The sequence below is a fragment of the Sander vitreus genome, chromosome 4, assembly GCF_031162955.1.
Source record: "Sander vitreus isolate 19-12246 chromosome 4, sanVit1, whole genome shotgun sequence".
Classification (NCBI taxonomy): Eukaryota; Metazoa; Chordata; class Actinopteri; order Perciformes; family Percidae; genus Sander; species Sander vitreus.
Window position 1 is genome coordinate 6,771,303 of NC_135858.1, and position 14,832 is coordinate 6,786,134.

Sequence of the window (14,832 nt, forward strand, 5' to 3'; positions counted from 1 at the left end):
TTATAATCAGGATTTATCAAGATGTATTGCATGCATACAATGAAACATTTTGAAAGCTGTTTTGAGGCTTCATTGTCACACTTCATTGTTTTCCACCTAAATTAACTTGTACCAAAATAGTCTATAATAAGTCTTGTTTCTTGCAGTATTTTTCTCCCAATTCCTAAAACAAGTGAAACTGCTTGGAGATTCATGTACTGTTGCAATCCAGTTTGGATTTCCTCCAGCCTTGTAAAAAAAACGGAGATTTGATGGCTAGATATGAAAATAAGTTACATTTTGAGGGCTGCAGCACACATGAGTGACCGTATATTCCCCTGGGGTTTACCACATGCTCAAGTAGGCTTATAAATGGAGCTTGTAGAACTTATGTAAAGTTCCAACCAAGAATTTCTCTTCTTCCCTGTCAAAAAGACCTCAGTTGATCTCTAAGGTCTGCTAAGCCCATTCTCTGTTAACATGTTGTGGTAAGGAAAAAGGCAAAATGGAAAAAGACATCACAGACTGGCAAATAGACATTGAATCAGCCATGAAATTTAAGTATAATGATGTCGCGAGTTGCCTCAGCATTCTGCCAACCTGTCATCTCCTTCCAGACCTCACACAGAAAATTTCTCTCTCTTGCCCCTTTTTTTCCTCTCTTTCTCTCCGTCTCTGTGTCTGCCTCTGTCCTCTTTTCTGTCTGTCTTGCACTGTTTCTCTCTCCAGGAATCTGTCGTACAACAACTTGACTCGTCTGGATGAAGGCAGTCTGGCTGTGCTAGGGGATCTCCACACCCTCCGTCTGGGCCACAACTCCATCAGCCACATCACCGAGGGAGCCTTCAGAGGCCTCAAGGCCGTACGCATCTTGTAAGTACAGCACCGCCACCGCCCCCCCCCCCAACCCAAACTGCCATTACCAAGCCCCCCAAAAAACACTCATTGTGGTTTTGCCACTGCTGACCATAAGGCTAGACTAGACAGGCTGATTAAGAAGGCCAGCTCTGTTCTTGGTTGCCCCCTTGACGCCGTGGAGGTTGTGGGAGGATAGTGGCTAAATTATCCTCCATGATGGACGACTCCTCCCACCCCATGCAGGACACTCTGTCAGCACTGAACAGCTCCTTCATTGACAGGCTGCTGCACCCGCGCTGCATCACGGAGAGATACCGCAGGTCTTTCCTGCCTGCTGCTGTCAGACTCTACAATCAGCACTGCTCCCAGTAGACCACATGGACAAAACACACACACACCAGGGCCAACATACAATAAAACATGTTACTGTGCAGTTACTGTAAATACATTTTACCAATTTCTATTTAATATTTACTTTCTTTAATTATATTTATTACTGTGTGTTAACGTGTGTCTCCTATTTTTCCACTTTTCCTCTTATCCCTTGTTGCTGCAACAGTGTGAATTTCCCCATTGTGGGATTAATTAAGGATTTTTTTTTGAATCTTTAGGATGTGCTTGGGAGCAGTGAAAGCTGAGATGTTTAATATTGGTTTTGCCTTCGTGATATTTGATATTTTGGCTTACGTAGTCCCTTCAATTGACTTCCAAAAGCAGGAGTTCTTTACTTTTCAAGACAGGTTTGCTCTCATTTGCAGTCATTAGTTGTTTTTACTTTACCGAGGCAATCATGCCGCACTGTTCTCGTGGTTTCTGTGGCAACTCCTTATTTTTCTTTTCCCCCTTTGTCTGGTTTTGTTTTGGATTTTAGTTTTCTCTTGAACACTGGTTCCCAACAAACTTGGATCTAAAAGTGTTCTGGGTTGCCCCCCTCCCTCGAGATCCTCTTCCCCCCCCCGCTTTTAGAAGCCATGAATAAGGTTTCTTTTCCCGCTGATCCACCTTTTGCACAAAAAGCCCAAACAGGCCAAATGAAAGAAAAGAAGGGAACGAAAGGGAGAAAGTCAGGGGATAAATCCAGGAGAAAGACTTGGGGGTCTTGGTTTCTAACCAAGGTCCTCTTGGCTGTGCCTCTTCCCAGTGAGAGAGCCAGAGGGGAGAGTTGTGCCAGAGCTCGCTAGACAAGCTCTCTCTCACAGCGGGGGACAAGCCAAGGCACATAAGGCCTCTCTGCTGGCACGTTGGGTGCTCGATAACAAGCTACAGAGGGAAACAGAGGGTGGGATAGGGAGCTGAGTTGTGACTGCCATATCTCAGCCCCTTTCTCATGTTTTCCTTTCTTGTCTTTAATTGCTCACTTTGTTTCTTTTGGCTTTACCCCTTTAAAGTATACTTAATACCCATGTCCTCCCCTCTGCTATCCTAAGTGTGTTCTGTCATCTCCTCATGTTATCCCCCAATACACACACTATCTCTGTCTTGAGTTTTGCATGATCTTTTCTCTCCTCTTGTATCACTCCTGCACTCTGTGTCTTTGAGGCAGGCCTAATCTAATCAGTGGAGGGGAGGACAGGCATAGGCTGGGCCCTGAAAAGGAGCCAGGGGAGCTTTAATTGGGCCTGCGCTGCTGGCCATGCTGGCATGGGGCTGGAGCCTGCATCGGGGTGTGAAAGCTCCAAACAAGCCAGCCTGCCCTCTAATTCTGCCACGGGGGTCGCTGGCTCATCGGGGCCCCCTTCTTCATGCCCAGTGTCCCTGCTCTACAGCCCCCACCACTGGCCTTGCTTTAACAAGGCAACGGCCATTCACATCCAGCCAGCCAGAAAGAGTAGGAAATTGGCAGCCCCTGTACAGTCCAACTAAGACAGCGGCCAATGGAGACTGAAATGAACCAGAGGGGGATAAGAGATGCTTGAAAAGCAAAGGGAGGAGGAGTGGGGGCTATTGTGGAGATGTTGGAGGGTGTGGCTGACCATCAACCTCAAAGGCCTTTCTCAAGTTTGAAAGAAAGTTTTTTTTAACGGTTCAGAGGAGTCTGACCTTCGACTCTGTTGTTTTTCTTTTCGATAACCATGCAGAGGGGTGGAGTGGTGGCTCCTCTGCAGCGATGACTTCACCTATAGAGGTAGTTCTTTAGACCTTGCGAATGAAGTGCATTCAACTAATGTTTGGAAACCCCCAAACGCTCTAAAAGAAGCTCTTTTCTCTTTTCTGTCTTTTCATTCAATCTAGTTCGTATTTGCCCTGCCATGGTTTCTATTCTTATAAAGACTCTTGGCTTGAGTTTTGGCTGTGCCATACCTGCCGCCATCGGACAAACGGAACCAACTGTTTGGCCTTTCACAAGGCATTGTGTTCCCGCCAATCTCTCAATGCCATCATGAATTATACATGCGTTTCCCTGTGCTGATTTGTGCCACCGCACACGTACTTGCATGCACACTCCTTCTCCACCCCTCTAAGGAAAGAATGCGCTTGGTTGGCAGAGCAGAGCGGCGGAGGGGCTCTTAAGGCCAGGTGCAGAGAGGGGAGGATGGTGTGGGGAGGGAGTGAGGGCGAAGGGATAACCCGTGACTTCCAGACCAGCCTCTGCCAGGGCTGTGAAACGCTTCAGTGCTGGCAGACCCTGTCCCTGTTCTCCTCCTTCCTTCCCTCCCTCCTTCCATCTTTCTTATCCCCCTCTTTTCTCTCATTCTCCACAGGGAGCTGGACCATAATGACATCTCTGGCACAATAGAGGACACCAACGGGGCCTTCTCTGGATTGGACAGCCTCAACAAGCTGTGAGTGTCTCCCCTCGTTCTTTCTTTTATTTCACAACACCCCCCCTTTGCTATTAACCCCTTCTTTCTATCCCTCTGTCCTGCCCTGCCACTGATTCTTGGATTCTCTCTGCTGACCTTCAAAAAAAGAGACACAGAAGTGAGCTTTCTCATTTTTCTTACATCCAAAAGTTTCCCCCCGAATACTGACTCACCCTTCATTGCCAGCTAAGTTTAACTAGATCAATTTAAAGCTGCAGAGTTTGAGTTATGTCTCCTCATGACCCCACACTTCACTTGGTAGGGAAGTGCTTGCACTGAGCGATGACTTATAGGGACGCTCTTCCTTTTTTACCAGGCTTGTTCATGAAACATTGAAGGCATTTTTTTTTTACGCCTGTGGAAGCTCAGTCCAGTTTCTATCCAGTTCAATCTGGCTTTCATCTCATGATTTCATTTTTTTCACTGTAGCTTTATGGCCAAACTGGGTTCTCTTTGCTGCTAATGGTTCAAGAAGCAGACAGTTAATCATTTTTAAAATCTTTTTTTCTTCACAATTACTCATTGATGTTTTCGTCAAGGCAGCTATTAAAAAGTTCAATGTCAAGAGTTGGCAAGTTGAGAAATCACAGCGGACAAAGGGTTTTTGGCATTGAGCGGCAATCATCAACCTGCAGGATGAAAAGATGATGTCCAGCCAAGATGGTTCCCAGTGTGAGCCCCGCTGAAAGAGAAAGAAAGGGAGAAAGAACTTTTCTTTGAGCTGGCAGGGGTTCGCTCCCCAATAGGCTTATTCCTATTTCTCCTCCATGCCTCCGCTCCTCTCATCCTCTCTTACCCAGTCCCTGTTGTTAGGAACTTAGAGAGGGTAAAATTGAGGGCTGCATTCAGTCATCAACATCAAACGCCTCACACGCCCTGCCCTCTGACCCGGCCCCTTTTGTCGCGGCGTTGGCGGAAGCAGCCTGCTGCATCCCAACTCTGGCAAAGCAAGCCATGGGAAAAAGAGATTCAGAAAAGAGAAAGAACGGGTGAGACATCAAAGTGTTCACCACATACACTGGGTTTCCTTAAAGCAGCTTGTGAATGCCGCCACATGGGAGGGAAGTGGTCTAAGCCAAGAAAAAAATGATGAGTAGATCTGGCATTTTATTCTGTTTGTATTTGTTTTGAGAGCCAAATCCAAATCCTTTAAAAGAAAAGTTGCAAAGTAGCGCTCATATCATCCCTTGTGACGAGGCAGCCGTTTGTGTGTACATGTGGATGAGTTCGAACACCGGGGTCTTCATTGTGAACCAGCCAGCCGTGTCTCCTCTTCCTGTGAAGTAAAGGCTACAACAGGAGAGGAGCGAGGGAGGGGAGGGGGCAGTGGGGAGAGGGGGGAAGAAGAGATTACGACCCCAAATCAGAGGGAACAGCAACTCACTTATTGGCTCAAACCAGGCCTGACCGCATAGACACACCACTCACATGGTTGCACGTATGTTCTACACACACACACACACACACACACACACACACACACACACACACACACACACACACACACACACACACAAACACACAGCCCCACCCAGTCATTGCTATTGAATTCTAATAAACATAAAAGTGGTCTTTGAAGAGCCCAGGTGCCCCAACCCCCCCACCCACCCACCCACCCAAACTCCAACCTCATCCAGTCTCCCTTACCCTTCCTCCTGGCTAATCTCCACACAGTTCAAATTTCCAATACCTCAATCCCCTCACTCTTATCAGATTCAGCCTCACTAATTGTGCTTCTCTCCCTCTCTTGCTCTCTCTTTTCACCTCCCTCTTCTCACCCCCTTCTTCCCCTCTTCACTCTCTCTTCATCTACTGACACCCTTCATGTTTGGAAACGGCAGGACTCTGTTTGGAAACAAGATCAAATCGGTGGCCAAGAAAGCCTTCTCTGGCCTAGAGACCCTGGAACACCTGTGAGTATTCCACAAGGCTTGGCTGCTCCTTGTCCCGGGACAAGGGGAGGGGGGGAGAGAGAGAGAGAGAGAGAGAGAGGGGGGGGGGATTGCCAAAAGTAGCTGGCAGAGAGCAGGCTGCTAGCAATTTAATAGCGTCTTTGTAAAAGGAGAAGACAGAGGCTTTTGCAAGTGCCCAGCTGCTTCTCTCTCGTTAGCCTAGCACAATCTCAACTTTGGCCTTTTTTTCCTGCCTCTGCGCAGGAACAAAGTTATTGAGCATATGGTGAGCTCTGCAGAAGAAATGGAATTCCTATAAGCTCTTTCACAGGCCTCTGTCAAATATGGGCAGGGAGGGACGGAAAACTGTGGCATGTAGCACACTCAGACATACAGGCCTTAATATTTCCACCTTTGTTAAACGTCAGACCTTTGCTAATGAAAGCCTGCGTGTGTGTGGCCGCTGTAATGTGTATACAGTTGATGAGACGTGTAATGTCCCAACAGGAACTTGGGAGAGAATGCTATTCGTTCCATCCAGCCCGATGCTTTTAGTAAAATGAAGAACCTCAAAACCCTGTGAGTTCCAATGATGCATTTACACAAATACACATCATTTATGTGCACAACTCCACACATGCAGAAGCAGCCAGCACCTCGAATGGGATTGAAACTCACTCTCAGTGCTTTTGGCATCCGCACACACTATCAGAAACACATATTTAGTTACAGGTGCAATAGATGTGATATATACCACATGTACTTACTCCTCTCCTCTACAGTTTCATTCAGAGCGACAGCTTCCTGTGCGACTGCCAGCTTCACTGGCTGCCTGACTGGTTGGTGACACGTGGTCTGCAGGCTGGTGTCAATGCCACCTGTGCCCACCCGGAGAGCCTTAAAGGCACCAGCATCTTCCAGGCTCCGTCCAACAGCTTTGTGTGTGGTGAGTTATGTGTGTGCTTAATCTGTGTTTATGTGGGCGAGTGTGTTGTGCGCAAGAGGCGTTCAAGGCACAGATGGGCCACACTGACATCTTGGCGCTGTTCTGTTATTTACATAGTTGCACATATTTGTTTGTGTGGTGTTTTTGTTTTGCTTTGCATTTGAACTGAGACATCCTAATGGCTCCTTATGTGTTTTATTGGCTCTTTTTACATCCATTTATGCATAGCAAGCAGACCTCTACTGAGAGGCATTTGTGATGTTTGACATTGCAGGGTTTTCCTTGCCATTATGAGGTTCAGGCGCAGCACCCAAGTCGTTTGCCGAATGAATGCAGCTAAACTTTTCTATTAATTGAAGTTTGTCCCCAGTTGACTTCTTTAGCAAGTTTTGTCTTTAAGCTTTTTGAGTGTACTTTATTTATTATCTGCTCTAGCTTTTTCAACGTTTTAGACACAGATATGGTAATAATAATGGTCCAAAATTATGTGAAATTTGCTTTTTTTAATTTGTAAAACTTAACATTTTCTTGAGGGAGGACCACTACACACCCCCCTCAAATATGTGCACCTAAGTCTATTACAAACCCAGGGAAAACCCTGGACTGTGATTTAGGCTTCCAACTCAATTTGTCTTTTCTTTTTTATCTCGTCCCTCTGATAACTGTCCTCACTCCCTTGGCCCTTTCTTACTTTCTTTCTTCCTTCCACTTCTGCCTTTCTATCTCTCCACCCTCAGACGACCTTCCAAAGCCCCAAATCACCGTGCAACCAGAAACTTTGGTGACAGTCCTTGGTAGCGACGTGCGTCTCACCTGCACGGCCGCGAGCAGCAGCTCCTCCCCGATGACCTTTGCGTGGCGTAAGGACCAGGAGCTGCTTCGCCAGGCCGAGACGGAGAACTACGCCCACGTGCACACTCAACACCAAGACACAACATCTGATGTGCCAGGTGCAGGTGGAGGTGTGATGGAGTACACCACTATCCTGCACCTGCGGCGTGTCACTTTCGCCCACGAGGGCCGTTACCAGTGCATCATCACCAACCACTTTGGCTCCACCTACTCCAGCAAGGCCCGTCTCATTGTCAACGGTAGGTTTGTTCTTTCAAAAGGTTAAAGACATTTTGGGCTGAAGTTGTCTACCAGAAGCTCAGTAAAGGACTAATTCATTCACCTCTGTTGATATGGACTATAATATCATTATCGAAGGTGACTAAGAGTTGGGCCACTGTAGTTGTAAAAAGTATGTTGGCAATTCAAACGTGAGGGGGAAAATAGAGGAATAGAAGTGGTCCAGTGTCATGCTAAGACAAGATAGACAGAAAAAAAACACTCCAATATCTCTGTTAATATGTGTGTGATTACATCATTTCCACCAAATAAAATGCCTGTTTATGTTAAACTTATCTGAGTTTCAATTGTCCCGGCTGACAGCGGAGCGATTGAGATTAGTGGCCATGCCAAGTTCTTCTCTTTCACTTGAATAAAGTCTTCTCTCTCTCGCTCGGCCTCCGTCTCTCCCAGGATGGTATTCGGAACAAATTGATTTATCTGCATGTCAGCGCTAACAGGGGGCCATCTATTCCGCGCTCTGTCACTCTGCTTTTCTGTAAGTGGAGAGTATTTATCTTGGGTTTCCTGCCCAAGTCTGCGTCAGACCTCTAGCTGCTTCTTTACTTTGTGGTGTAATGGCAGAATTATTTTTTGCCTGTTGTCTTGGCACGTACATGCATGTAACAGTTACCTGTAGTGGTTATATTTGTGAGCTTGTGTCCAGAAGTTTACTGGTTCGAATTCCGGCACCATCTGTGAAAGCGTGGGTAGAAGAACTGAGTGTGTAATGCTCTGTAATCCTAAACATCTGCATCACTATGAATTGAGGGAATTGCTTTAAAAACAAACAAAAAACAGACATTCGACAGTCGATTTCCCCATAATACATAAAGGTTAACAATGTTGATGCTGTTTTGCACAGACTTTACAAATGTAAATGGTGTCTTTTCTGTCCACAGTTCTCCCATCCTTCGTGAAGACTCCCAGAGACAGCACCATCAGGACGGGCCACACAGCGAGGTTGGAGTGCGCCGCAGAGGGCCACCCGGCACCGCAGATTGCCTGGCAGAAGGACGGCGGCACGGATTTCCCCGCTGCCCGGGAGCGCCGAATGCACGTCATGCCCGATGATGACGTGTTCTTCATCATGGACGTCAAGCCGGAGGACATGGGCGTGTACAGCTGCACTGCCAAAAACACAGCGGGCACCACCTCTGCCAACGCCACCCTCACCGTGCTGGGTAAGAGCTGCACGTTCCTGTGATAAGCCTTCATTGTAGTTTAATCGAGCTAATATATTTGACTTGTGGTCAGTGTTACCCAGTGTTGATCATTTTCCCACATCCGAAAAAATGAGTACTTGTAAATAGCTTGGCGGTCAGTTGGGAATTGGTCAGTTTGAGGCCGTAGAATGAGAGGCTTTATATTTTTATTTTCTCGGCAGCTGTGGCCTTGCTGCAGGTCAATGGCCAAAGGCCACAGTCGGGGGTCAAAGGGGGGATGGTGGGGAAGCAAGGGGGACTCACAGAGGGGTTGTTTGTTAGGCATTCCCACCCCCCCCTTCTTCTCTCTCGGTGGGAGGAACAGTCATGGCTGCTTCACTGCAGGCCTCAGTGCTCCCAGTTTATTGGCTGTTTTACACTGTTAAATCAAACAAAACAGAGCTGCTCTCCTATAACATCTCAGGACATAGATCATCTTTGTCCTTTGTCTTTGGACTGAGCAAAGCAGTCCCTTGTTGAACGGAGGGGGGGGGGGCTTTGCTCACATAGTTGCAAGTCATAATTTCCCCCTAAAGAGCTCAGAAGCAACAGTTTCTATATTTAATGTGGTTAGACTAGTATTGTAGTGACATCTGTGCATATTGTGCGACTTGTGAGAGACTTGTTAGACTTCATAGCAGTTCAAGCTAAGTGCTAATCCACTCAACAATGTAAAACATTGAAGCAAGCGACCATGCCTCTAGACTGAATCTGTGATGTTTAGGTTTGAGAGGCGGAGGGGAAGGAGAGGGGCGGGTGGCTGCAGTCAAGGGGCCCCTGTCTGCAAAAAGAGTGGCGGGGGAGAAAAATGGGAGCCAAAGAAGAACTGGAATGGTGGAGTCAGTGTGTGGGGGAAGGTAGGCAAGTGGAATTTAGAGAAAAGAAAGAGGGGTGAGGGTAGCAGAGAGGGGGGGGGGATTGATGGAGAGGGAGAAAGTATTGATAGAAGAGAGAGGGGCGACTGAAGTGGGCTAAGTGAGATCTCTTAATCTGTGTATGTCCCACTGTGAGGGGAAGTGCTCAGTCTTGAGAGGAGAGGCCTACCTTAACACACACATTCGGTTCAATGTGCTCCATTCAGCACAATGTGAAGTTGCCGGGGAAACACCGAAAACATTGTTCTGAAGAGGATCCTGTCCCGAGAGAAATCTTGTCTGTGTGCTGTAATTAAAATGTGTGATCAAGTGAACTGATTTCATAATCTGTAAGCATTACAGATATGACCTCAGATGTATAAATAGGGATGTCAGATGAGACTGTCATCATGAGATAAGCTTTCCGTGGTTGGATATCAAACTCGGAACATCACACGTTGTGCTCAGCCTATCCAGCTGACTCAGCAGTCTGTCATCAATACTGTGAAAAAGCAGAGCTAAAGCAGAAGCCTAAAACGATGATGCCATAGAATAACAATAGAATAGAAATCCCTGACCAAATGTTTGACGAGAAACATATCACTCTAGAAACACCCCACCTGGTCCAGGACCTGGAGGACCGCAGCGTGGTGGTCGGCGACACAGTGGCCCTGCAGTGCAAGGCCCTGGGCAGCCCGCCGCCCCGCATCACCTGGCTGCGCAACGACCAGCCGTTGCGCCCCTCCGACAGACACCACTTCACCCCAGGGAACCAGCTGCTGGTCATCGGCTCGGCTTCGTTGGAGGACGCTGGTCGCTACACCTGCCTCATGTCCAACACCCTGGGCACAGAGCGCGCTCACAGCCAGCTGGTGGTGACTAAGCGCCGCAGCCCCTGCACACCGGTGGGGCCAAGCACGGTCACTATAGGGATCATAGTCATCGCTGTGGTGACGAGTATTGTGGTGACGTCGCTGGTGTGGGTTTGCATCATCTACCAGACGAGGAAGAAGAGCGAGGAGTGCAGTGTCACCAACACAGGTGAACTTTGATCTATTCTGTCAAATTATCATGGGTAAAAATAATTAGCTTTTTTTAAATCAACTAATTATTTTAGCTTTATAGTGTCACGGTGTCCACAGCCCTGGTTGTAATGTCCTGTTTTCGGCTCTTTCATTTCTCCCAGATGAGACGATAGTTCCTCCAGACGTACCCAGCTACCTGTCCTCCCAGGGCACGCTGTCCGAGCGACAGGATGTGTGTATACGCGTTGAGGCCGGCGGTGGCCCTCAGCCCAACGGACACATCGTAGACACCACAGGTACGTGAAAGTTCAGACTCTGCTCGGTCGGCCAAATGTTTCCGCTGCCTAACAGTTTCTCCGTGAGCAAAGTTGGTGTTTTGCATAACGCTGTCTCTGAAGACCTGCACAGCATCAGAACTAATTACTGCAGACACCCTAACCACAGTGTTGACATACAGTTGTTGATTGTCTGTCTCCAAATCATTTTATTTTCTCTTTCCCTGCCTGCCTGCAGGTTTCAACGGTGCAGTAGTGTGTACAGATTGTATGGAGAACGGCAGCAGCTACTCCAAAGATTCCGACTACCTGACACACGGGTTTGGCCATGCTGGATGCATGGAGTACCAACAACACTCTGTTCCCCCACCTTACTCTCACTGTCATCCAGGGGAGCTGTATGACGCAGGGCCACACTCCACCCCGTTCTGCAACGGGACACCCAACGGCATCCGAAAGGACATTCAAGGATCCATGTTTCCAAAAAACCACAATACATTACAGCTGGACCAACATGATAGAACAGGTAAGGTGTAGTGAGTTTAAATGTACTTTGAATGCTTAAAGGAAAGTTTGTAGCCTTCAGGACCTGCACTACGACTGCTAACAAATGGCAACAGCCTAATCACACGTAGACAAAATCAGTTAGGTAATTCATCCAGTAGGCTTTATAAAGCTGTTTTTCTAGGAATATCATTTATATCAGGTGATACCATGAGAAACTACTAGGAATTAAGGAACCCTTGTCAAGGCAAATTCCTTTGAATGTGACTGTTGATGGATTGGCTCCTACCAGAATTTGACAGTGTATCATAGTTGCACGCCCAGAGCCCCTTAGGATATCTCTCTGAAAACACTGCAAAGAAGCACTGAGTTGTGACTGCTGCCAAACTCCTGCAGTTGCACGTCTGGGCCTGCTCTGGGATTCAGCCTCTTAAACGAGGAGTAACACCAGTGGAATTGGCCTCCAAATACCAATTCTCACCACCACATGTCAAAGCAGCCCTATGCACACATTCCACTGCCTCTATATCCTAAAGCTGAATGCATATTTGTCTATATACATGCCGCGTCACTGACTTTTCTCTTTTCTCCCTCCTCCACCTTCTCTTCTTTGTTGGTCAGCGAGCAGAGGGGGACAAACGCCGGTGTGCTCCCCATCACAGGAGGACTCTTTCCACAAGCCGGTGAAGCTGGCCGGCGTGACGGGCAACAGCCGCCTCGAAAGTGACTGTGAGACTGAGCTCAGGCAGACTCTGCTGTCCAATGGACACACCCTCAGAGCCTCTCAGAATGAGAGCGCCCCCCTAAGGAGAGCCAGCGACTAGCAGGCGCTTCATCCAGCCCAAAAGTGGACTTTTATTTTTTGCACTGGGAAATAAACTGCTACCTCATATCGAGGCGATTGATCCTGAGCCTCCTGGATCTGGACTGAAAGGGAGCACCAGGATGTGAAAAGGCAGGGGGCATCCGGAGTTTGAAGGTGGAGCTTGTGTGGGTGGCGTCCCATCTGAGCGTATCAGCTGTATATAGTTAAAAACCTTCCTTTGGGAGGTGACCAATAAAAATTCTAGCTCCAAAAAATGTGACTTGCATTTGAAGCATGTAAATGTAGGGTATCTTGTACAGTATATGTATGTGCAGGGAGAAAAAAGAGAAATATACCTTTGGACATTTGACTGTACATAAGAGTTTTCTTATATTATATATTATATAACTTTTACAAAAGAGTATTTGAATTTATGTGCATGACAAAGAAAGGAGTGATGGTATTTTTTTTTTTATTCAAAAAAACAGCCTTTTTCAGCTTTTACCAACATTCAGCTGCGGTGCCTTAATGCATGATCAAAGAAAACTCAGCATATATAGAGCGACTTTTTGTGAGAGATACTGGTACACTCTTTATAACAAACAAAACAAACACTTGATTGCACTTGAATGTTTTTTGACAAATGCTGCCAACCATGGCCTTACAGACACACCGTTCACATTCATTGTTATTGTATGAAGGAAGAGCTTTGATGTAAATTATTTCGGTACGTCGGATGGTTCAAGCTGGGATATTTGTGGGCGGTCAGTTAAAGCACTTTTTGTATTTACGTCCTAAACAAGCAGATTGTGTACATGATATCTGCCAATAGGAATGCAGGAACCTCCTCTATGTGAGGAGACATTCCACTTATTTTGACACAGTAAAGTCAACAGTACATACTGTACCATTAAGGCTCCTCCACCTGTTTCACAATACTACAAGTTACTGCAAAGCTGCTCTGATGTAGTTGGGGAAAAATATTCTTCTCTGATTCTGATTAGTTTATTTATCCAAGAAACTCTGGCACACGTTCACAACCAATTGTGGTCAAACAGCTGTTTTATAAGCTGTAAAAAGTCAGCAATGATCTCTCAGTTATGGACACGTACAATGTGTTCTTGGACACAGCTATGTGCACTCGAGCACTGACATTTAATTGGCTGAATGCTTAAATGTACCACTCTTATGCTATGAATTTAGGGAAAGCTGGAGAATCAGGGAGAATGTTTTATTGTGCTACTGCTGTAATGTGCCTCAACATCCACCGTTAAACGGCCAGTATTCTGCCTCTGTCACATCACCACAGTGTAACAATAACTTTCTCATCATCACTACAGTTGAGTAACGTTTGAGGTGACTAAAGGTTCATGCTGTGAACAGTCAGGAGGCTTGTGGAATGACGTGCTCTAACCAAACTTGGAGGATTAATGCAGTCAGACGCTCCCCGGACTGTCACAATCCCTGGATACACTGGGTCAGAATTCAGTCAAAGTAGTTACGTTGTCTAATGTATGCATGCGTTTCGCCAGTAAGCCCTTGTCTGAACTGTGTTCTGTTGCCAGTGGCCTTATCAAGGTAAACTGGAGGACACACTCCTCTGGTTACACCTGATAGCACCTATCCAAGATGATATTACCAGAAAGACCAATCAAAGATCACTGCTGGAAAACTAATCCCAGTGTAGCAGGTAAAATGGACAAGAGGGAGAGAGATGCAGTTCATGTATGGAGTAATTTATTGAAACAAACCGTTCGAAACCGTTGTACCAATGTCAAAGCTAAAACCGCAAAGTGTCTAACATGGCATTGACGTGTCTAATAAAAATCACATTTTGCTATTATTGCAAGTGTTTTGCCTGTTTTCTTTCCTGTATGAACAGAACGAACGGATTGACAATGGAATCACAGCTGACAACAGCTGAGTTAGCATTTAGCGCTGCTCACATGTCACAGTGGTTATGGAGAAGCCATCAATTCAGAGAGCACGCCCCAAGACATGAAATCCAGAGACCTTGATCTTCAAAGCAGTGAAGTAGCGTGTACCTGGACCACAAAAACACACACACACACACTAACACAAAAACATGCACACACACACACACAGACACACGGAATGTGTGCTGTCTCCCTGAAGCTCCAAAGACAGCAGGCATATTTTTTCCTTCTGCGGGCTGTTTAAAATATTTGCTATTGAGTCAGGGCTGACTGAGGGTCAGTGGCTGGCCAGAATGTGCATTCCAGATGGATGTCTGTCACCGGATGATTGACATGCTACTGGCCGTGGCCTCCACCAATCACACGCCGACCATTGTTGTCCTCCAGCCTAGTGACAAGCAGCATGACAAACACTCCCACCTGTGAGGCCATCCATCTTCTGACAGGATTTACCAAGTCCTCAGTTTTACCTCCGTACGGACTGTAATGACAACATTGAGCTAATTCACAGAATACAAGATGGGAAAACACTGATCCTATGGCTAACTGTTCCTGCATATGTTGTTAAATAATCCTTCAATCAGGCATAAAGGAGTGAGTTGGTAATATGGTAATAAGTTATCATGGATAGCTGGGTG

General features: G+C 46.6%; 1 protein-coding gene across 1 annotated transcript in view; it reads left to right on the forward strand.

Annotated features, from left to right (window-relative positions):
* lrig1 (leucine-rich repeats and immunoglobulin-like domains 1) overlaps window positions 1-14,101 on the forward strand; it is a 37,949-nt gene extending 23,848 nt beyond the window's left edge. The window contains exons 8-18 of the mRNA XM_078247919.1: window positions 709-852; window positions 3,540-3,620; window positions 5,483-5,554; window positions 6,041-6,112; window positions 6,316-6,479; window positions 7,217-7,570; window positions 8,492-8,773; window positions 10,258-10,689; window positions 10,835-10,969; window positions 11,187-11,474; window positions 12,074-14,101. Of these exons, the coding sequence (XP_078104045.1) occupies window positions 709-852; window positions 3,540-3,620; window positions 5,483-5,554; window positions 6,041-6,112; window positions 6,316-6,479; window positions 7,217-7,570; window positions 8,492-8,773; window positions 10,258-10,689; window positions 10,835-10,969; window positions 11,187-11,474; window positions 12,074-12,276 (2,227 nt within the window). The 3' untranslated portion in view covers window positions 12,277-14,101. The remainder of the gene's footprint in view (window positions 1-708; window positions 853-3,539; window positions 3,621-5,482; window positions 5,555-6,040; window positions 6,113-6,315; window positions 6,480-7,216; window positions 7,571-8,491; window positions 8,774-10,257; window positions 10,690-10,834; window positions 10,970-11,186; window positions 11,475-12,073) is intronic.
* Window positions 14,102-14,832: the final 731 nt, after the last annotated feature.